The sequence below is a fragment of the Cavia porcellus genome, unplaced genomic scaffold (genome assembly GCF_034190915.1).
Source record: "Cavia porcellus strain 051 isolate PalLab524CR breed Dunkin Hartley unplaced genomic scaffold, mCavPor4.1 scaffold_2, whole genome shotgun sequence".
Taxonomy (NCBI): domain Eukaryota; kingdom Metazoa; phylum Chordata; class Mammalia; order Rodentia; family Caviidae; genus Cavia; species Cavia porcellus.
Genome location: NW_026947485.1, coordinates 12,809,047 through 12,833,758, shown reverse-complemented (window position 1 = coordinate 12,833,758; position 24,712 = coordinate 12,809,047). Strand labels below are relative to the sequence as shown.

The 24,712-nt window shown below is 39.9% G+C and overlaps 1 protein-coding gene across 1 annotated transcript in view; it reads left to right on the top strand.

Annotated features, from left to right (window-relative positions):
• The first annotated feature begins 11,578 nt into the window (after positions 1-11,578).
• Positions 11,579-24,712, top strand: part of LOC101787649 (laminin subunit beta-4) — a 78,108-nt gene continuing 64,974 nt past the window's right edge. Inside the window, 12 exon segments of the mRNA XM_063234480.1 lie at positions 11,579-11,630; positions 15,421-15,474; positions 15,477-15,595; positions 19,412-19,524; positions 19,803-19,810; positions 20,594-20,773; positions 21,488-21,587; positions 21,589-21,625; positions 22,889-23,011; positions 23,120-23,178; positions 23,307-23,433; positions 24,549-24,624. Coding sequence (XP_063090550.1) covers positions 11,579-11,630; positions 15,421-15,474; positions 15,477-15,595; positions 19,412-19,524; positions 19,803-19,810; positions 20,594-20,773; positions 21,488-21,587; positions 21,589-21,625; positions 22,889-23,011; positions 23,120-23,178; positions 23,307-23,433; positions 24,549-24,624 — 1,048 coding nt within the window.

The window sequence follows — 24,712 nt, the reverse complement described above, 5'->3', positions numbered from 1 at the left end:
AGATGGACCAAAAATCTCTCAGAAGCTCATTTTCATCACAGAATGAAATAAGCTGTGACATTAAGGAAGATTGTTCTCAAAATGTTCTGCAAAAGGCACTCTGCTGGTTCTTTGACTCCTGCAATCAACATTGCAAATCTACGCTCTTTCCCTCAAGATCTATGGCTTTGGAATTCTGCACTCTGTATGGCTCCCACCTTCCACTAGAGAGAGAGTTTATTAGCTAGTGGTCTATAGTTGGCAACAGTCTTTCCATTTAGAATCTGCCTGGGAAACACATCACGCTAAGATCCCCTACCAGAGAAAAAGAGCAATGTCGCACCTCCTACGCAGTGCTTTATTTACCCTCTGCCTCCAAGCCTGGGTCATATCAAGTCTAGATGGAATCATACACTTAGGCACTGATAATAAGGTCACTGGATTTAGGCTCTTCATAGAGATATTTGCAAACTTTGTTCATATCACCCATTATTATAAAAAGGAAAACCACATCGGTAATCTTTCTGCATTTCTGAACAGAATAAAACATGCAGGCAGGGTTTCTGCACCAGACCATCAGCATTGGGGAGTCAGTGTTATCAAAAGTATATCCATGTAACTGTCCTCAGCCACATGGCCTGGCTCTCAGGAACAGGCACCAAGAAGAAACCACTTGGAAAAGCTGCTGGGATGCTGTGGACTCCACAGCCTTCCCAGGGCTCAGCTCTGGTCCTTCACAGGTTTAGTGTGAGCTTTAGTGGGTCATTCAGTGTGAGCTCATTAGTCTAGAATTTCAGACTTTGCTACCAGACAGAACTTGTTTGCAGAGGGAGATGTGGCAGGAGGCTGTTTGCCAGTGAGTCATTTTCTTACGACACTGGACTTCAGAAATGAACCCCAGGCCTTATAAAGAATTTGGATTGGGAAGTTTGGCTAAATGCAAGCATTTCAAAAACACCCTAAAAAGACTATCTTGGAGGCTGGCACTTGTGTTTAAGAAGCCTGGGACAGGCTGAGAAGAACGCTAAGAATCAGGAAGTCCAGCTTGAGAGCAGAGAATGTGGGTGACAGGCAGTAGGGCCATGGAACTGCTAAAATAAATGAGGAATTCCCTAGGAAATGCCTTGAAGGAGGCCATGTCAAAAATAGTCTCTCTGTAAATACATGAAAAAAGTTTTTATATTCACTGTTACTCAGATAAAATAAGAGAAAGTAGTAATTTTTGCTACTAATCTGACAAAGATTTAAAATTTGTAATACTCAATATTAAATCAACAGGTGTACCCATAGGCTGTTGGGAGAGTAAAAATCAGGACAAACTTTCCTGATTTCCTGAGCCAGGTGCATGGCTCAGGACCTGGGAAAGACTCACCCAGCAACCCCAACCAGCTAGAAAGCCTTAGTGCTCTGTGCGGGGCTAGGGAAAGATCCATCTGGTGACCCCAAACAACCAGAGAGTGTGTGTGCACCACACAGGGCCTGGAAAACCTGCTCAGCAACCAGAGCCAGCTAGAGAGGTTTGGTGTGCCACACAGGACTTGGGAAAGGTCTGCCCAGTGACTCTCACCCAGCCAAGGAAACCATCTCCTGGACAGTCCACCAATGCCTACTCACAAAACAACTGGGACAGTGCTTTTGGCTGCTCTGGAGGAATACAGGAAAAATGACAAAACAAAGGAGGAAAATGCAGTCTCAAACTTTCAGCCCATCCCAAACAAGTCCAGGAGACATGAACATAGAAGTGTAAGTCATACACCTGAAATTTCTGAAATCTTAGCAACTGAAACACAGCTATAAAGTGAAGTTAGGAAATCAGATCAGAACTAATCTCCCAGGTAAAACAAGAAATGATAAAAATAATGAAAGAAGTGCTGAGCATATCCAAAGAAGACATAGTTAAAAAAAACAGAGGAGCATTAGAAGATGATAGAAACCTTGAATGAACAATATAGGAAAGAACTAGAATGCATAAAACAAATTCAAAGAGAAATCCAGGAAATCAAAAATTCCATCAAAAGCTGGCAAAACCACTTGAACAAATGTGAAGATAGACTCTCAGACCTTGAAGACAAGATTGCAGCTAATGATTAGGAAAGGATAGATCTTTTAAAAATAAAAAGGAACCAGGAAATAATAGTTCAACAGTTGCAAGATGATGCCAAGAAAAATATAAGATGGATAAGTATAAATGATAAAGGAGTTAAAACAAATGAAATTAAAATACTATTTACAGAAGTGATAGCAGAAAATTTCTCAAGCATCAGAAAAGAAACTGACATACAGATAAGTGAAGCATATGGAGCTCCAATTAGCCATAACCAAAATAAATCTAGACCCAGACATATAATAATCGAGATCTCAGAAATCCAGCATAAGATCAGATTATTAAAAGCTGTTAGAGGCTGAGGATTTAGCTCAGTGGCATAAGCACCTGCCTGGCAAGCACAAGGTCATGAGTTTGATCCCTGGTCCAAAAATTTTAAAAGCTGATAGAGAAGAGAAACAGATCACCTACAAAATAAAGCCTGTCAGAATCACAGCAGACTTTTCAGTGTAAATGATCAAATCAAGTAGATCATGGAGTGAAGCATTTCAAGTCCTAAAAGAAAACAACTTCAAACCCATATTGGTGTACCCTGCAAAACTATATTTCAAAATTGATGGAGAAATAAAGTACCTCAATGACATAGAACAGCTAAAGAACTTCATGACCACCAAACCAACCCTACAAAGAATACTGAAAGATATTCTAGATAGGGACAAAAATGACTACAATTTCAAGAATGCCAATAGAAAGAAACCACCAAGCAGGGCAAACAATTAAACAGAGGGGAAAAGAAAAGAACTGACAGCAAAAAGATAACATGACAGAAATAAGCCAGTATATATCAGTTATAACAACTAATGTAAATGCCTCAATTCACCTATTAAAAGAAACAGACTAACATAATAGATCAAGAAACAGAATCCAACCATATGCTATATACAAGAAACCCATCCAACTCAAAAGGAAATCCATAGACTTAAAGTCAAAAGATGAAAAACAATACTTCATGTGACAGGAACACAGAAAAAAAGCAGGGGTAGCTATTCTGTTTGCAGACAATATTCATATTCAAACCTAGAATGATCAAAAGAGAAAAAGGTCACCTCATACTAGTTAGGGGAAACTCCAAGAGGAAGAGATAACAATGTTAAATATATATCCACTAAATATGGGAGCATCCAACTATATAAGATAAATATTAATAGAAAAAAAATCAAATAAACAATAACACAGTCATAATGAGAGACTTTAACACCCATTGTCACAAAGGTAAAGGTCAACTAGACAAAAACTCAGCCAAGAAATAACAGAACTGAAACAAACTTAAGGACAAATGGATTTAGTAGGTGTGTACAGAGTATTCCACCCAACAACATCATAATACACATTCTTCTCAGCTACACATGGATATTCTCTAAATCTTCCAGCTACACATGGACATTCTCTAAAATATACCATATACTAGTCCATATAACATGTGTATGAAAATGCAAAGGAATCAAAATTATCCCATGCATATTACCTGACCATAGTGCCATGAAATTGGAAATTAATGACAAAAGAAACAGCAAAAACTCCATAAACACATAAAAATTAAGTAATAGCCTCCTGACTAGGTAATAGAGGAAATTAAAGAAAAAGTTAAGCAATCTGCAAGCAAAAAAATAAATAAATAAATAAAATTACAAGGACCTGTGGGACACAATGAAAGTAGTCCTCGGGGGAATTTTTAGTGGTCAATACTCACATCAGGAAAACATAACAAGCACTAATGAACAACTTGGTGCTACACCTCATACTTCTAGAAAAAGAAGAGCAAGTCACACAAAGCCCAAATAAGGGAGAAAATTCTAAAGATCAGAGCAGAAATTAACACAATTGAGACTAAGAAAACAATACAAAGAATTAATGAATCAAAGTTAGTTCTTTGAAAGAATAAGTAAAATTGATAACCTCCTACCTAACCTTATCAAAAAAAGGAAAATAAAAACTCAAATTCATGCAGTAAGGAATAAAAATAGTAAAAACACTACAGATCCTGTGGAAATAAAGAAAATCATCAAAATCTATTTTGAAAACCTTTACTCTCATAGATTTGGTAACACAGAAGAAATGGACAGATTCCTAGAAATGTATGAATTACTAAAGCTGGATATATAAGATTTAAATTTCTGAATAACCCAATTTCAGTTAATGAAATGGAAAACATAATTAGAAACTTAAAGAGAAATCCAGGTCCTGATGAATTCACAGCTGAATTCTACAAAAAATTTAGAGAAGACAATGACAACACTCCTCAGACTCTTCAATGAAATTGAAATGGGAACAATTCTCCCTAACTCCTCCCTGGAAGCAAGTATTACCCTGATACCAGAACCAGAGAAAGAGCCTACTGAAAAAGAAAACTGTAGGCCAACCTCCCTAATGAATATAGATGCAAAAATCCTCAATAAAATACTGGCAAACAAAATGTAGTGAATCATGAAGAAGATCATAAACCATGGCCAAGTGGGATTCATTCCATGAATGCAGGGATGGCTCTACATACACAAATCAATAATACATCATATCAGCAGAGCCAAAGAATTACATGATGATCTCACTATACAGAAAAGGTTTTGATAGCGCCAAATACCTATGATTAAAGCCTATGGAAAATCAGAATAGGTAGTCTTTACCTCAATCCAATAAAAGTCATATACAATAAACCAACAACCAGCATCTTATTAAATGAACAAAATCTGAAAGTTTTCAACCCAAAATCAGGACAAGACAAGGACGTCCATTATCACCTCTTCCATTCAATATAATTTTGGAACATTAGCCAGAGATATTAGACAAGAGAGAGAAAAGGAATAAGGATAAGAAAGGAAGAAGTTAAACTGTCATTATTGCAGATAACATGAAACTCTACATGGAAGACCCCCAAAAAAACCCCACTGAAAGACTTCTAGATGTAATATTCAAATTCAGTAATATAGTTTGATACAAAGTCAACACTCAACAACCAATAGCAATCCTGTACTCAAACAACAAACTTAGTAAGAGAGAAATTAGGGAAACAACTCCCTTCACAGTAACATTTTAAAACATGATATATTTAGGAATCAATCTAACAATGGAAGTAAAAGATCAATATACTGAAAATTATAATACTCTGAAAAATGAAATCAACCAAGATTTCAGAAAATGAAAACACATCCCTTGTTCATGAATAGGAAGAATAAACATTGTGAAAATGGCCATTCTCTTAAAATTGTTATACAAATTTAATGCAGTTGCAATCAAAATACCATTAATGTCCCTCACAGATCTAGAGAAAGCATTCCTAAAATTAATTTGGAAACATAAGAAACATAGGATAGCAAAGGCAATCTTGGGCAACAAAGGCAGGGCAGGTGATATCACTATCCCTGACATAAAACAAAGCTACTGTGATAAAATCAGCATGGTGCTGGGAAAAAAACAGACCTGAAGATCAATGGAATAAATTAGAAAATGCAGCCACAAATACACATACACTCAGCCACACTATGTTTGACAAATAGGCCAAACATGTTCACTGGTGAAAAAACTTCTTTAATAAATAGTGCTTGGAAAAAGATGTTTCCCATATGCTGAAAACTAAAACTAGACCCATGTATATCACCATACACTAAACTAAAGTCAAAATGGATCAAAGATCTAAATGCTAAATCAGAAATTCTAACTCTGCTAGAAGACAAAATAGGTAGAAATCTTGAAGACATAGGGGTAGGCAGAGAGTTCATGAACAGAAACCAAACTACATGGAAAGTACTTTAAAGAATCAACAACTGGGATCTTGTCTTATAAAAAGTTTTGCACATCAAAAGAAACCACCAACAGAGTGAAAAGGAAACCATGAATTGGGAAAAAATCTTAGCCAACTGTCCTTCAGACAAAGGACTTCTGTCTAGAATCTACAAAGAATTGAAAAATATCACCCCCCCCAGATTCAAAGATCCAATCCAAAAAATGGACAACTGAGATTAATGCACACTTCTCAGATGAAGAAATACAAGTGGAAAATAAATATGTGAAAAAGTGTTCAATATTATGGCCATTCAAGAAATACAAATTCAAACAATACCAAGATTCTATCTCATTCCAGAAAAAACGACTATCATCAGGAAACCAACCAATAACAAATGCTGGCAGGGCTGTGGGAAAATGAACACTTCCCTGCTTGGGGCAGTGTACCACCACTGTGGAAATCAGTGTGGCGGTTCCTCACAAAACTAGGATTAGAGGTTCCATTTAACCCAGATATTCCCCCTTCTGGATACTTTCTCAGAAAAATTGAAAACATCATACCACAGCAATACATGTGCACCCCTGTTTGTAGCTGCATACTTTATAATAGCCAGAGCTTGGAAACAACCCAAATGCCCATCAACTGAGGAATGGATAAAAAAAGTTGTGGTATTTTTATACAATGGAGTACTACTTACCCATAAAGAGCAATAAACTCAGGCTTTTATAGGTAAATGGATGAAACTAGAAACCATACATACATATTTATGACTGTTATATATCTCTGTCTTGGATTGTTCCCTTTATAAAGGTGTAGTGACCTTTATTTCTCTTAATTATACTTGGCTTGAAATTCACTTTGTCTGTAAATAGAATAGATACCTCAGCTTTTTTCTGGGTTCCTTTCACATAGAGTATTGTTTTCCATCCCTTGACTTTCAGTATATGAATTTCTTTTTTAATTAAATGTGTTTCTTATAAGCAGCATAATGTTGGATCTTGTTTCATAATCCATTCTTCAAGTCTGTGTCTTTTGATTGATGGATTGAGATCATTTGCAATGATGGTTATAAAAATGTATTGACTTATCTTTGTCGTGTTATTTTCCTGTTGTTGGCTCTCCCCGTTTTTCCCTTCCTCTAATTGTTTGCCTTTCTTGGTGGATTCCTTCTGTTTGGGTTCATGGAGCTGTAGTCCTCATTATCTTTTTCTAGAATATTCTTCAGAACATTTTGCAGTGCCAGTTTACTGGTCATAAAATTCCTCAGATGTTCTCTGTCGTGGAAGTATCTTATTTATCCATCAAATTTGAAAGATAATTTTGTGGGGTACATCAATCTGGGTTGAAAGCTGTTTTCCTTTAGAACTTTGAGTACTTCACTCCAAGTTCTCTTTGACTTGAGAGTTTGTGCAGAGAAGTCAGCTATAATTCTGATGGACTTTCCTTTATAGGTGATTTGTTTCTTTCCTCTAATTGCTTTTAGAATTCTATTCTTATGTTGAATTTCTGGAATCTTGACTATGATATGCCTGGTTGTAGATATGTTTTTTATCATTGCTATATGCCTCACTTATGTGTACATCAAATTCTTTTTCTCTACCAGGGAAGTTTTCTGTCCTGATGTCTGTGAACATTTTTAAACATCATTTTATGGTATCTCCAGTTTGTTTATTGGTTCAAATTAATCTTAAGTTATTCTTGTTCATCTCATCTATCAGCTCCTGGATTGATTTCTCATGGTCCCTTGCTATTTTTTGAGAAATCATTATTTTTCTGGTTGCTAACTGCAAGCCTGGCTTCAATAAGGAGATCCTGTCTTCCATTGGCCTAACTTGCTTTGAATACTTTCAATGGAGTTTATTCTCTTGGATATCTTCTTGAATCTGCTTTATGGATTCCATTTCTTTTCTATGTTGATCTTCCATAATTTTCTTAAGCTCATCTATTTTGTGTGTGTGTGTGTGTCTGCTATCATGTTCCTAAGCATAGTGTGTATTTTGGTAATCTCTGTAGTTATCTGAGAGAATATTTCTGATTTCATTTTTTCCAGAGCCTCATTCAATTACTTTGTTGTTACCACTTCAGAGAGGCCTGGTAGGGGCTTTCAGATTGCCCTGCCTCATTGGCCCCTGGATTTGCTTTTGGAAAACTGGATGTCTGGGGTTGCATTTTGCTTAAGAGTCTTCTCATTTTATTTTCTCTCTTTTTTTTAGTTTAATACCTGGGGTGATGCTTGTAAGTTGCCTATGGTGGGCTGCTTTACTGGTAGTATTTAGGACCCTTACATGATGATTGCATCTCTGAGGTATCTTCCAGGTGTATCTAGTTTTTGAGTTTTGAATCTGTTGGAAGATCTTACCTCTTTAGTTTGTTGGAGATGAGAAGTTGTTGCTTGTTTTTCCTGGTCCCTGGTTCTTTAGCACTGTACCACCATGTTTCCTGCGACCCTAGTTAATCTTAGTCATGGAACACCATGACCAACAGCTATTTGCAACAATTATGTCAATTTTGGCTATAGTTGTGAGGGCCTAGAAAACAACAGACTGAGCTAACCCTTAATTGGCCACTTTTAGCCATATGAACTAGGTTTGTGATTATATAACAAAATGTAAACCAAACCAGATAATTATATGCAATATATAAGTCCATAATGTGTCAATTTTGCACTTGAGGGTTCAAATTTAAAATGGATTAAGGAGAAAATAGAGAAGTGGAAGAAGAGAAAGAGATAGAAGTAAGGTTTGAGGACCAAGGGGTTCATGCCAACTTGGGGAAAATGGTGCAGAAGACTGAAGGAAAAGAGAGATGGAACAGGTAAAAGAAAAAACATAACAAAACCACACCTACAAAGAGGTTAGGAACCACTTTTATACTCATATAAAAACAATGAAGGAGAAATAGAGAAAAGGAAAACAAACGGTCCACTTCCAGGATTCTCTCAGGGTTCACCAGTAAACAACCTGTGTAGCCCAAGTCCCACATGGTGCTGATCTATCCCAGCAAGCCAGCAGTTGCTTTATGGTGGAGTAGTGGATAACATCATTGCCCTGAGACCAGACTCATTGAGCTTGCAGCAGTCCAAGCAATTTCCACTGGTCTAGACCCAGCTGGGAGCTGCTAAAGGAAGCTGGCAGCAGTTCTGGGTTCTGGCTTATCCTGTCGGATTCCAAAATGGCTCCTGGCTAGTCACTGTCTCCCACAGGAGAGCTAAGTCTTCTGCACTCACTGCCACTCAGTGCAGTCCTCCATGTCTGCTGCTCTCTTCTACTGGCACATCTCAGATCTGCAGAGGCCTCCAGGGTCACCAGGCATCACCGGGCATCCCCAAATTCAAACAGCTCATGTCACACAGTGAGTCCTGCCTCAGGGCAAGGGTGCTGCTGGCTACCACCTTCTTCTTCCTTAAAGTTTTTCATTTCAGTCTCTGTGGGCTTTAATTTGTACTTCAGGTTTTTCCTGAGACCCACTTCCTTCCTTCCTTGTCTTCCTCACAATGCCATATTCCAGCATCTAAATAAACTTAAAGAACAAAAAGAATTCACAAGAAAATTCCCTCTTCCAAGTAAGCAGCAGACTGAAACTCCCTGCTTCTTCTGTCTTTAATCAGCAGAAAATAATTTGCATTAATCATAGACAAGACAAGACATTCCCAACAGCTGCTCTCTTTGATCTTCTCAGTGTTGTAAGGGCCCTGCCTTTGATTACTGTGTACTCATTAAGTTGCTTTGGATCTTTTCTTCAAAGATTCATGCAACTTTCCTCAAGGCAGCAAGCTTTCAGAAGCTCACCATTGGATTTTCCAGTTCTCAAGCCCCAAGGACATTTCCCAGTTAGATCTGCTGGTAATGAAGGACAGAGGAAGGATCCAGATGACATGCACTCATCTGTGGTCTGCTAAAAATCCCTGCCTTAGAGAGAGGGCCACCAGGATGGAAAAAGTTACTTCTGAGCCATAGGGGGTCCGCAGTTTACACTCCACATCCCAGTGCTGAGAGGCTTAGCTCTAGCCTCAAAAGGATTTTTAACCTACAGTGACTTAGATGTTCTCTCTAGAACTAAACCATTACTGTATCCCAAACCTGAAGAAACCACTAAGAGTCAGTCTACCTTCCCCACTGCGTCTGCCTAGGATCCCTGACACCATGCAAAAGGTCTCAGCCACTCCACAGTGGCTGGGAGAGCCCTCCTCAATCAGATCTCTCCTCTCTGGGGGAAAATCTTCAGAAATAAATTAATTTGAGCAGAAAAGGTCTCATTGCATTGAGACCTGGATTTCTGATCCTTGTGCTAATTGATATCAAGGCTCTCAGGTTGCCTCTGGTCAACTTCCCAACCAACTTCCCAACACATCATCGTCAGCGTAGGCATTTTCTGGTTAGTAATTTGATCATGGGCATTTATATAAGTAGTAGAGCCTGGTTAAAAGCTTTGTGTTGTATTCTGAATAAAGAACCTATCAGGAAAAAATCATAAAAAGTACACCGGCCCTTAGGTGGGGGAACCAGTTACAGAGGACAAACCCTCTCTAACACACGTTTTCTTGTAATTTTTCTCACCCATGATAATTAAATGTATGTGGTATATCAGTGTTGGTGTGTGTTTATACCCTCTCTAACATTCTGAAATATATTCCAAAGTATACGAAAACATCTCACATAGTTAAGGAAATTATAATAATATGCAAAATTATTAGAGAAACAAAATTATCCTTCACTTTACAAAAAAATTCACCACACACTTTCTTTAAATGAGCAGATTTCCTAAGTTCATCTCTAATAATATCTTCATGTCGTGTGCTTTCTTGAAGAATGCATTAATATTATAAAGATAGAAACATCTTTATTCTCTGAATCAATTACAAACTATTGTTGACGTGATCATCTGGCAGTTGAAAAGATTAGCCTGGGAAGGATATTACTGAGTCTATGCTAGGTATAAATTTTTAATTTTTTGTTTTTTAGCAACTTTTGGCCAAGTGTGTTAGACTAAAAGTTCACAGTTGCATTGGTTCTATTACAGAAATGATAGTTCAATTTTGCTAAATCATGAAATATTTTTTCAGAAAAGTACACGTGAACAAAACAAGTTTGGCCAAGTCAGGTTATAAAACCATGTTAAATCTCTAACAACAGTACCATTAAGGAGCTCAGGATGTAACTTGTCTAAAAGAATAAACCCCTAGAAGGGAAGTAATCTTAGTTAATGCACATGCAGTTTCAGCAGAAATATCATACCTGACCTTGTTTTTAAAAATTTCTGTCTAGTCGAGTCCAAACATCTGCAGCCATTTATCTTACATTCTAATTCTAAGAAGTAAAAGATGAGAATATGAGTTGCTGGGTAAATAAAAGGGGAAATGCTCATTAACCAATTTAGGATATTTTATCATACTATGAACACACACTTGCACACACACAAGTGAAACTGCCATTTAATAACCTGTGGGAGTGGAAATATTATGTATCATATTTTTAGCTTAAAACTCATAATATAAATATGTTTCATGCCTGATTTTTAAAAATCACAAATAACCATAGTAATGAAATTTTTATGCAGAGAATATGTACATAAGAGAAAGAACATGATTTTTCAATAGCCTATATTTTTGTAAGGCCAGATTTTTTAAAAAAGAAATCCATTAGACAAAACAAGTTCATGAAAAAAAATTATTTCTTTATATTTTATAATTGAGAAATCTGAGGAGAAACAAACCTTATTTCACAGCGCGGAACATGTTTTTCGTCTCCAGCCCGTCCCTCTCCTGCCTGCTGAAATAAATGCTGGGCATCAATGTTCACGTCAAGGAGGAGGCATATAAAACCAACCCGAGTAAGTCTTGCGTGTACTGTTTTAGAGGAAAGTTTGGTTTGCCATCGAGAAGCTGATAGAGTGACTTTTGGGAAGAAGGAGAGGTGTTAGCTTATTTTTTTCAAAGTTTAACATCATCGTTAGTTCTCTTACAGTTCTAAGAAACAGTGCAGAGCGACCCTGCACACTCCACCCGGTTTCCCTTAATGGAAACACCTTGCATGGCTATGGTACGTATCGCAGCCAGAAAACAACGTTGATATAATACACAGACCTTACTCAAATTTCACCAGTTTTGCACATACTCACGTATGTGTGTGTGTGTTTACTTCTGTGTAAATCTATCGCACATTTACATTTGGGCGGCCATCCCCACAGTGGTCAAGATTCAAAAGTTTCACCACCTGCAGGCTCTCTAGTACTTATCTTATAGAGCTTCCTTCCCTTGCCTGTCTGCTGTTCTGACCTCTGAAAACTACAGGTGGCTTCTCCATTTTTCTTTAATTTTGTGACTTTTTTCAATCAGCATAATCCCTTTGCTATTCATCCAAGTGGTCGCTAGTGTCCCTGGCTAGCCATAGTTTGGTCTTCTTGTTGCGAGGGACTCCTCCTTGTAGCACACTTGTTTGACCATTCACCCACTAAGGAGCATCGAAGTAATTTCCAGCACTTTGATGTTTGTGTACAAGTTTTTGTATGAACATAAGTTATTATTTCTTTGGTCTAAATAACCAGTAGTACATTGGTTTTCTCTTGTTACCCTTCTTTAACTTTATGGTTCTCAAATATTAAGTTTTAAGTATACAAACTCATGTATGCTGTACCATGTTGGCAATTTATGAAATTTTTCAGAGTATTTTGATTATATTTGACTTATATCTGAATTCCCAAAATTTATCTTCACAAACGGTCTCCAAGGTCACCCTTTCCCGAGTGTCCTGAGGGTTTTAGGCTGAAAGATTTAGATTAAGTGAGATTATGTTTAGCATTTCTCAAAATGTCTTCTAGGTGTTGCATGGAATAATAATCTGAGTTGAATACAAAAATTCTGTCCATGAAATACATTTGGGAAATGCTAGACTAATCAACTTTAAAGAGATTTGGTTTGCATTTTGTTTTGCAGAGGATTTTTCAGGAGCCGGAATGTACTGATACCCACTGTAAACATTCAAGAGAGCCAGGATGCAGTGTCTTTCAAATTTGTTGTCTTCAGCATCCTTTTTGGATGGAGAATCCTGCTGATTAGGGTTCAGTGCAACACATTTTAGAAGCACTTATTTTTAGCCCAAATCTATAATTTGGAAAAACTAAAATTCAGGAGTCATCCTATCTAAAGCCACCCAACAAGCAAAGATGGGACAGTTCATCACATGTTACTAAACTAAGTTTAGTGCACCTTTGTCCAATCTTAAACATATAAATGTCCAGATATAGTCATTAGGTATGCCTAACGCTACCTAGCTATTTACCAACCTCTGCATTGTTATCCTCTTCATGATCTGACCCTGGTTTTATTTTAGATCTGAATGAAGCTGTATTTTCCTTATTCAAAAACTTAGTAGGTAAAACACAGAATTAGAAGAATTGAGGTTAGCTTTTTCTAGGTGACTTGATAGCAAAAGGATTTGTTAGTGATGTTTTCTTCCTCTGTCTCTAGTAAAAGACCTCTTTGCCTGAATTTGTAACTCACAACCTGTCCAGACCCTCTCCTTAGAGCTTCTGATTCTTTTTGCCATTATATTTTGTTTTAAAAAATGAAGTTAAAATGTGACTTCTCTGTGGTTGAAATTTCTTGCAATTAAAGGCAGCTGTCCCTTAAATTCTCCTTTGCCCTTTTGCTATCTAATTCCTAGGACATTTTACATTTCATATTATTTACTACAACTGCTATTACTATCTAACAGTAGCTTAGTATGCTAAAATTTTAATACACTTATAATCTTCCCAAGGGATTTACCCTTTCTCAAGAATTTAACATTTAAAACAATTAAAATTTTTTACAATAGTGACTTATAGATATTATCTCATGAATAGCAGAGAGTGATGTGGCTGTGAGATAATGTTGCTCCTGTGATGACCTTGTCTCACGTGTGACCAAATCCCTTCATAGCAGATCCACTGAGCAGTGTTATGACAAAATGGGCTGTTTGCCATTGATACTAGAACTCTGCCTCTCAGAGCACATGATTTGTATCATGGTGTAGCTTGAACTGAACAATCTAGGTTTCTAAATGATGCAATGGAATTTATAGACTGTAAGAAAAAGCTATTTCCAAGGAATTATTTGATCCTCCTATTTTTAAAGATTGGAACCACAGATAAGAAATAGGATTTGGATTCTCTGTCTTCATGTTCAGGCATTAGTCATTATTTATCCTAAAATGATATATAAAGAATTGCCTGTCTGTCTCGAGCCAGGTTTCCTCCAAGCAGAACTGATGCAGGGATTATGCACAAGTGATTTAATCAGAGTGCTCTTAGGAGCCTGAGGTTGAGGTGAGGGACCTGGGCCATGGTCCTGCCTACAGTCAGCTTAGCCAGATGCCAAGAAGAGATACTGGGCATAAATTGTACCATGGAGTTGATACCAGCCTTTTAGACTCTATCCTTCATTGTTTACAGGCTGCCCAGGTAAGACCAGGGAATGTAGGTGGTATAATCTCCATCAGGAGATTTCTACCAGGCTACAGGCATTAATAGCATCTGCAAGTGAAGCTTTAAGATCCACGAAACTGATGTTAAAAATAAATGATGTGAAAAGGAAGCCAAGTCCGTCCTGCAGGTCGGCACTATGCACAGGCCGCCAGGGGGAAAATCAGACAACAGCTCTTTCCTGTGAGCTAGTGTCATTGGCAGACTGCAGAGGAAGAACAAAAAAGCCAACAAAAAACCAAGCCCTTCCTGTGAGTTGGTACTATGCACAGGCTGCCGGAGGAGAACCAGATGCCAGCCTCTTCTGGCTCACAGGCTGAGAGACAAGAAGAGTCAAGGTTTCCCCACCCACATTCCCCTTCCCCAGAAAGGGACCAGCTGATCCAGAGAAACAAAGGCTGGGAGGATAGCTATTGAGGTAAAATACAACTTAATGCTTGTAATGTTTAGTGTTTCACCAACTGCGCAGGGCTGATCACCTATTCAGAGGATAACAATATACAATGTACCTTCTCTGGGGGCTACCCTCCTGAAGGTGGTGGCCATTGTTAATTCCCTATTATCTTGTTTTGAAGTCCTGCATCACTTTCATTGTTTCATTTGGTGGGGTTTTATTCTGTTTTTTATTGTTTGATTTTATTATAACTGATGGCATGAGCAGTTTTTTCAAAGGTAACCAGATATATTATGGTAGCCATTTTGGACTTAACTATTATCTTGTTTTGAAGTCCTGGATTGTGTTCATTGTCGTATTTTTATTGGTTCTATTCTGTTTTGTTTGATTTTATTATGTCTGAAGGTATGGGCGTCTATTTTGAAAATAACAAGAGACATTATGGTAACCATTGATTGTTGATTTCCTATTACTATTATTTGGGAGGCAGTACTAGGGATCGAACTCACAATCTTGTGTCTGCCAAGCAGGCACTTGTGACTCTGAGCTAAATCCCTGGCCCTGTGATTTCTTATTATCTTGCTTTGAAATCTTGTGTCACATTGTTTTGTTTTGACTTGCTTCATTTCTGGTTTTTTTTTTAAACTTGATTTTATTCTTTTTAAAATAACAATTATAAAAATAAATGATGTATTCAGCTTGCTTCTCCAGGCCTTGTGCTTCCCTCAGGCTGCCTTCTGTGTAGCTGATCGTGCTGCGTTTCAGGGTGGTCCAGTTACTCAGAAGCTCAGGGTGACCATGGTGCCTGTCATCCTGCCCCTGCAGTTTCCTCATGGGCCACATTTCCCAGCTTACAGCATCTTCTACCTGCGGGTTGACCAGAGCCCAGAAGTGCTGCATGCTCAGCTGCCTGGAGGTAGGTTGGTTGTGTTTCCTCACTGTGACATTATTTAACCAGTGATATAGAATTTTCCTGTATACTTGAGGTCACTCAGACAACAGCAACAAAGGAGACAGTGCTCCTTCCTGAAGTGACATACATAAAATAATTCAAAGAATAGGAAATGCAACTAATTAGAAGACATTGAATTTCTATTCCTTTTACTTTCAGAATGATCCAGAAAATATTTTTTGGGTTCAATCTTGGAAGAGAATTACTAACAGTCCACTGGTCCACCTAGCAGCAATAGTCCTTTCCATAGAGCAAACAAAATTGACTCCTTCAGGGAACGTTCTCCAGATCTCCAGGCCATCATGCCAGACTGCCTTATCCAGGGCAGGAGTAGAACTTTGAATTCACCATACATTAATCTCAGACTATTAAGAAGCTGTAGCATCTCAAAAGCCATAAACTCCCAATTCAAGAGTATTTTTGCCCCCTCTTCCTGAGAGACCAGTTTCTAAAAGTGCAAGTGGCTTTTTAGGGCTTTTCCTCCTTGTGTTCTGGCAGTGGAACAAGCATCCAAGGTCATCTGAGGATCGTACCTGCTGGAAACAGCAAGGCCACCACGTCCTCCCTTAAATGAGAGGATACACAGGAAGGAAGTTGGACATAACCCTAATGTTAGTGGCCCAGGCTTTTCCATGTATTGTTTATTTAGGCTACTTGTTTAGGTCTCAGGGAAATGCATCCTAATTGGTTTCTAGTAAACGATGAGGATTATAAATAAGTGGAGACAATACTGGGTGCTTAGCACAGTTCTAAGTTTGGGACATACTTGGATGAGAAAGCAAAGGCTTTCTTTGTGTCAGGAAATTACACAGTGGAAGTTTTGCTTACTCCAAGCCAGATAGGAGGACAGCACTTCCACAGACTTCACAAAAACCTTTGCTTTGAACAAAGAAGTGCCTCTCAGCTCTAACATCAGAAACTTCCTAACTGTATAACCCAGCTTCAGCCTTTAACCGGTGGTATTTGCTTACAGCTCTCAAGAGCCAATACTGACTATAATTAGAAATTGATGTGCCTTTATCACAAAACCACATTACCAAAAATAAAAGAAATCAAAAATCAAAGTAAAGGCTACTTTTGTGTAGAGAGTGCCAGAAATCCTAGAAAGCTTAGAGTCAGGAGGAAAAAAAAATTTTCAAAATATTTTAGGCTAACAAATATTACAGGTAAGGCTATAGGTACAAGTCTAGATAAAAATTCAAGCAACAAAGAGAAAGATCTTATCTAAGAAAGAGGAGCCAAGCAGAAAATTTTCTTCAAAGCTTCAGACCAACATGGAGCTACCACCATACCCAAGCTGAGACTCTCACACCAATGGACCACAACTCAGCATCATTGCAAGCAAAACCACTAGAGAATATTCTTCTCAAATGTTAAGAGAAAAATACTGTCTAAGACTTAAGTTCAATGTTGCCACAGTAAGTGTCCTAGTGTGATTATAATACTTTTGAGACAGACAAGAAGAACCTTACACATTTCCCCCTGTGCCATCTGGAAGGGTGGTGTGGCACAGACGGCAGCCAGTCCACACTTTCTTTGCTGCCCTTCCTCTGCAGTGGACTGGGATGCTTTGCTTCAGTGTCCTTCCTGGCTATCAAACCACCATTCTCCACTCTGTGAGCGCAGCCAGTCAGGTGACAGCCTCCTCCACACCCACCTTTCGGACCATACAGCTGCCTTTCAAAGGAAGGAGGGGACTGCATGGAATGGTTAAAATCAAGAAGGAAGGGATTTGAGCCCCTTATTTGCAAACCCAGCATTCATAGCAAGCTTTCAGGCCTGCCCTCACTGTCTCAGACCTGCAGCAGCGTATAAGCAGCACTCTCCTGGCACTTTTCGGTTTAATCTAGGAGGGCTGCATCTTGTGTACTGGTTTCCCTAAGCTGCAGCACAGACTCTGTTAACAGAGACGTGACCCTGGCATCCCTGTAAACCTGCTTGAGATTTATTTCTCAGTGTAGGCTCCAAAGATCCTATAAATCTACTGGGATTTTTATCCTGAGTAATGTGGGTAGAGCAGTCATTTTTAAAGCAAGAACAATAAACATTCAGAGCTCCAGAGACCAGCAGCCAATGAAGACCAGCATCACACAGCAGGCAGGGCTGACCAATAGCATCCAGCACAAGCTGGCACTGAAAGATGGCAGCTGGCGGAAGGAGAAACCAGCATGACCTGGTGCTTCCTGGTGGCATCAGGACAGCTAGCAGAGCTTCACTTTGCCAATTCATGATTTCCACCTGAACTGAGCAAAGGGACCCTAGGCTAATTGCCAATACTTTGAAGATTTGATGTCTTCTGAGCAAGTCTGAAGCTTTTGCTGCTCTTCTATGGCAGGCTAGGACAATCCCATTGATATGCAGAATTGATCTAGCACCCATCGCCTCAGTTTTCAAAGGGAATTCTGATTTCCTGCAACAATAAGGTGTGGTGACCAGTGGTTCTAAAATGCGTGGATGATGTGGCTCTCTTCAGGGTTGGCTTACTTTGACAGATTTCAACTGCAGTAAACATTAAAATCACCATGCAGTCATTTGAAACATTTTATTGAGCAGCTGCTATGTGCCAGACAGTGTTCTAGGTGATACAGATATAGAAATAAGCAAGTCTTTGTCCCTGTTGAACTTGAAGTCTAATGACAGAGACAGACAATAGACAAAAAGCTATAAAATATACTGGAGTAGCAATAAGATATTAGAAAATATATCAGACTGAGAAAGAGATAAAGAAGAGCAAAAAGACCACAGGCTGCAGAGGTGACAGCATTTTAGATAAAGTCTTTGAGAGGTTGGCATTTAAATAGGGCTCTGAAGGAAGGGAGAGAGCAAGAGACACAGCTGTTTGGGAGGGAAAGTAGCTTGTGCCAGGCCTTCAGGCAGAAGGGCTTGGTGGTGTCCTGGAGGAATCACAAGAAGCCAGTGTACCTGCAGCAGAGCAGACGTGAAGGCAGAGAAGTGGCCCTGGTCACCTCAGGGAGGGCCTGCAAGCCACAGTGAGGGCGCCGAATCAAACCTCCCCTGAGCAGCACCGAGGACCTGTGCTGTTGTAGGTAATCTGTGGCACAGTCCCTGCTTCCTGGTACCTTTTCCAGAAACCTGTAGCGTGTCTGAGTACTGGCCAGGTCGCCCCGTGGGCCGTGGACTGCCTCATGGGCGCCTTGCAGAGCCCCTTCATGCAGCTACAAGTGGTCACAGTGAACTAACAAGTTCGCCTTTGAAAATCCACCCTAAGCAAAACCAGTTCCAATTCAGTAGCAAGATCTTCCAGTCTATGAAACAGGCAGCTGGGGTCTCTGGACTGTGAGTTTAATGCACAGCTTTCCCTAAGTCCCCAAGTGTGAGATGATTTTGGGCCCAGGAAGTTTTCTACCAAAAGTTATAAAGTCTGGGAGAAAATAGGCGATGGCTACAAATAACCTAACTCACAACTGCTTCATTAATTTCTTGCCAAATATTCCATTTTTGGTAAAAGGAAGTAATTCTAGCTTAGCAAGCACACCCTAAGAATTTCTCTACAGTTTAACTTTGAGAACATCTGTCTCTTCTGTGAGAAAAAATACCTCAAAATATATTTTCATTTCCCCCGAATGTATAAATTTATAAAACATCTAGGTTATATTTTAACTTAATTTGTTATTGTATTTAAATACCTACTAATGGAAAATGTGATGTCTTGTTATTTCCTCTGCTTTTTATTTTTGGCCAGATTGAAAGATAAATATAGTGAACACAGCTTGTTTTTAAATTCACATCAACAATAAGTAGTTATAGTTCTTTATTTTTAATTTTAATGATGGTATTTTCCAGAGAAAGCAAAAACACCTCATCCATGACTCCGGATTTCTGTACAATCCGTGCACCCAACCCAATAGCCACGCCATTGAGAATGTAATTGCAAGAAATGGTGGCAACCTGAAAGGGTATGATTAAGTTTTTCCAATTACTCATTTCTTCCTATTTTAATATGCTGCCTTTCTCCTTGCAAGGCTTTAACAAACTTACAGCAAGATGTTACCTGCCAAGAATGTGGAGTTTCATATAAGCACAATTTATTTTCACATTTAGGAAAGAATATTTCCCTGTAGAGAAGCTAAAGTGAATTTTCAGCATGTGGCCCAGAACATTTTCTTCTTTCCATGTGAGTGAAGAAAATGTCTCTGTACCTTTTTGTTCTTTATAAACTGTTTTTCAACCTTAGGGGTGTTGGTAAATTAACCTCATACAAAACACACGGATGTAAACAGGGGAACTAATGCCACGAGGAGGCTAACAACCAGCACCTGGTGCTTTTTCCTTCTTGGAAGGACATTTTGGTTCTCGCTGCAAGTCCACGGTTTTGATATAAAATTTGAACGGAAAGGATTATTGGCCGCTGGCTGAAGTTCTCTCCTTCCTGACTGGCCTTCTCTGTGAAGAGCTGTGATCTGGAGCCCACCCTGGCCACAGCCATCTGTGTGTCTTCGATGCCCACCGTGAGTGTGGACCCGAGGAGGGCCTCCTCTCTTCCTGCCCCTCACCTGGGCCTTTCCTCCCCAAATAGAAGGAGGTGTCCTCACCACGGTCCTCCATCAGCACTGACCTGGGACCCTTTTCCTTTTCCTTTTCCTTGGCCGCAAAAGTTATTCCATCGAGCAATCTCTTTTTTGTTCTTTGGGCTCTAATTTCTGTTTTCTTCAGATTTGTAAATAGATTTTTGTTAGGAAATCCTAAGCCATTAGAGTGAGCATAAGCATGCTCGATAAATGGTTTAGGGCAGGCATAGATGAGGCTGGCTGTCTTCGCCATCCGCACACCTGCGTGACCGTCTGCTGACACTGTTCCATCACACGGCCTGGTTATCAGTCCCAGGCCGCAGCTATGCTGAGTGGAGGGGATTTGCCGCAGCCTCATCTGCACTGAGTGGCGCCCTTTTTGCTCACCAGCTGTTCTGACCTCCACACACCCAGCGTTTGTGCCACCCTCCTCCCTCTGTGACGGCCGAATTCACAGAACCAGGGACGAAGACAAAGGCCTATGAAGAGGAGAAGATGTCCAGACAGGGGTGGCGTAAAGCCTGGAAGACGGCTGCCCTCTCAGCAGCTCCCAGTTCCCAGTCACCTGCCCAGAACACTCAGCTGAACCCCAGTGCCCAGCAGTCTGGAGATACCGCAGAGACCCTAATCACACTGGGTTTCGGAGCACTTGAAACCAAACTGAGCCATTCCAAGCTGAGATGTGCTGTCCATGCACAGCCGTGCTGGTTTTCTAAGACGCAGTCTAAGAAAATGATTATAGTAAAGTATTGGAAATAATGATAAGTTGTTTTATTTTTTGGCTTATGCATTTTATTAAAATAATTTTACCCATTGCTTTTATTTCTTAAAGGAAGCTGCCAGACAATTTCAGATTGCACCCTCGGCTCCTATTCCAGTGCTGTCGGTCAGTGGGGTCTCGAGGGCTCTAGGTCCCCTCTTGGCCAGGCTGGGGTGATGCTGCCAGCCAGTGAGAGGGTTGGATCACAGCTAAGTCAGTGCACGGTCATCTCCTCGATCACAGAGGAGCCCAGGAATGCTCCAAGCTGTGTCAAGAGACAAAACTCTAGCTCCAGTGACTGTTAGCAGCCGCTGGGAGGAAGAGGTGCGCTCATTTTCCTCGTGCTGTGACACGCTAGCTCCTGCACGGCACAGTCAGGGTGTGAGCACAGGCAAAGGCAGCTTTCCTCTCAGCCACAGGAAATGGCCTGCAGCGCCCTCAGTGGCATGGAATGCTGCCACACAGTGGCCACGTGAATTGCCACCAACGTACAGGTGTGGACAGTCAGGCACAGATCTGGACCCAGAGCAGCCCAGACTGGGCAAGAGTGGTCAGCGCCAGCCATGTGATTTCAGTATGAATAAACCACAGCAGGCGGTGACACGTGGAACAGGGTGCTCTCAAGAGCAGCGATTGTCTGCCTTCTGGAATCTTCAGGTGCTGATCACGCGGGCATCCAATTGGCCCTAGATGTTACTTCAATTCAGCCACCTTATACTAAGCTATGAGGTACAGAGGTGCAGGCCCCCTGCTCTCCTTACGCACCCCACAAAATGCACTGTGTTAGCTTGGATTCCCCTTCCCCACTTCCTTCAAAGAACAAAAACCAGGATATGTGTAGATTCAAGTTCGTCACCTAGGTTTTGTTTCTGAATGAATTTTTAATGAAATCACTGCTTTTTTATCAGTGACTACATGGTTGATTTTTAAAAACCTTAAATGACAGGATAAAGACAAATCCAGGGACCAGGGATTGAGCTCAGTGGTACAGCACCTGCCTGGCAAGCATGAGGTCCTGAGTTCTACCTACCCCTGGTACCAAAAAAAAAAAAAAAAAAAAAAATGCAAATCCAAAGTGCTAGGGAGATAGGGACTACAAGAACCTGAAAGGTAGTTTTTTGGGGAAAAAAGACAGGAAATTATTTAAGGAAATACAGAAAGAGTGATCAAAAGAAAAAACATTAGCCTTTATGATGGTTACTCATGAGAGACAAAAAATCACAGTGCAACAGTCTCATTATCATTCACAGTAGTTCTACCCCGATGGCAGACCCACTACCAACTCTGGCAATTAAAAAAAAAAAGTATACAAAATTTAAAATACTCAAAAAAAAAAAAAAAAAAGAAAGAAAAGAATTCCAGTCTTTGTCCGAGAAGAAGTTCATGGATGCAAACACAGAAGCAGAAAACTATAACTGAAAGTGATAAGTTCAGAAGCAGAGGCCTGATTGAAATGCTGGGAAACTTAATTAAAGGGGCTACATCTGCTCCAGGGAATCAGGATAAACTTCGTGTAGGTCAGGAAGGATACAGAAGAATTTGCCTAAGGAAAAGCGTTCTTGGCAAAGAGAAACAAGCAGACTGGTACAAAGTATTAATTACATAAGCATTTCTATTTATATGCCATCTTTCTTCAATTAATAAATCACACTGCCATAATATTTTCAAAAATGAAGTTTGATTTTGAGGTCAAAGTATATACCTGTGAATTCTTGCTCACTTATTGGAGTGAGAGCTAGCTGTGTTTATTGTATAGTGATATGAGACAGGATTTCACTATGCAGTTCAGACTGGTCTTGAACTGACAGCAATCTTCCTACCTCAGCCTCCCAAGTGCTGGGATTACAGGCATGCACCACACCTGCCGGCAGTGATTTTAAAGGATATACAGAAAGCTTAAAATGGAATTATAAAATAAAAGTATTCAATTTGAAATGGGTTGTAAATTTTGGCTTTGTGAACTATTACAAGTTTTACTCATTATTTTCATAGACTTTTCAACCTGCTGCAATGTTAGTGGAGGTTCCTCCAATTAGGACACACAGAGAAAGTACTCAAATTCTTACAGGTCAACTTGTGAAGTTTAGAAGTTTAAGAGACTCAGCAGGGAGTCAGGATCTTACTTTGTAAATATCCTTATCCAGTGCAAGAGGAAAGCAAGAAGATTTTGTTACTGCTACAACCCCAGTGGGAGAGAGGAGGTTAGCCTGCTTACACTATAAGGGAAGAGAAGAGCTTTGTTCCTCCTTCCGCTCCGGCTCCTTCCTTGAGGTGCTGACCCTGTGCAATACCACCCTGCCTTGGAGCCAGCTGATTATGGTCTCCACAAACTGTGAGCTAAATAAACCTTTCCTTCCTTCATTTTGGATGTTGGGTGTTTTGTCCCAGCAATAAGAGAAAAGTAACCAAGACATAAATACTTTGAAAAAGAATATTATGCAGCCTCCTTTCCTGACATCACACCGGGCCACACCCACGAAGTAAGAAACCTTATTTTTGACTCCAGATATTCAGATATCAAGCCTTCAACTGGTGACAAATTAGCATTTCTTTCCCTAGATTTCTTTTTATATAAATGAAACTTTCTCTAAACTTTTAAAATAAGCTAGGTAATATTTACTGAAATGTAATTTGAACTGTTAATTTTTTTAAAAATGAACATATCCAAATTGGAATTGAAGTGGGTTCATAAACAATATAGGGATCCAAGCAGCTAAACTGATAAATTTGGAATTTAATTAGCTGAACCCAGCAACCACTCACGTGGACCCATTTTAGAGTCTCACGGAGTGGCCGCAGACTAGAAAATTACAAAGCTTTCAACAGTGAACCACAAAAAGACATCCTGTTGGAAACAATTTAGCTAGCATCTTAGGTTAATTTTTGGTTGACACCTGTACCCTGCTTCTTTTGTTGGGCAGGTTAATTTCTCTCCTATGGGAGCAGCCCATTCTGCATTTCTCATGGGACTTATACCCTGAATAATTTTCCATTTTCCTGGGTCAAATACAGGGCACTAGTTAAATGCAGGGCTCAAGATACAGGGGCGTCAGTTATGCCAAGCTAACAGAGAATGAGGGCTGACTGGTACAGAATACATTATCATAAAGAGAATGTGTAATCAGGCCAGCTGAAGGGGCTAAAATCGAACTGTGCCCCACAGCCTGGCCACCCAGAGGGAGGAGCACCTGCTTCTAACCCTTGCAAAGAAGCCACTGCCTAGTGGCACAACTGTGTTAGCCATGCCTCAGCACAAGCCCTGCAAACCACCACCAAGGTGGACCCTTCGGGAATCTCCTCTGTACAAAGCTGGGGACTGCGAAGGCCAGAGAGGGAGCAGGTTAAGGGCACAGTTTTACCAGCAAGAGCAGGAAGAATTGTGGGAAAAGGCAGCTCTAGAATCCCTGCCAGGTCCGAATGAACAATGGCTTTCCGAACTGACCATCAGTTCATCCCACTCCAGCTTTGCCGACTGTCCCAACACTTCTGTGTTGTAACCCAACATTCATATTGTAACCCAAATGATAGTCTATGTCCTACTCCAGCTGGGAGGCCATGGCTCAGCCGTACTGCCAAGGTCAAGATCTCTTCTTCAAGAGAATTAGACAATTATGTTTTGGGATAACTTTGTATAAATGTACCTATATGCTTACAAGTTGTTTTAAAAGTTTGGGATCCCAGCTTTGGAATGGAGAGCTCTTACAACCCCTACACCCAGAATGAGAATTGTTGTTTAGTTTTTATGTCCTTTATTCTGATCACTTGGTAGGAGAGTTCCCTGTCACTGCATCTCTGCTGTGTGCTAAGAGCCAATCG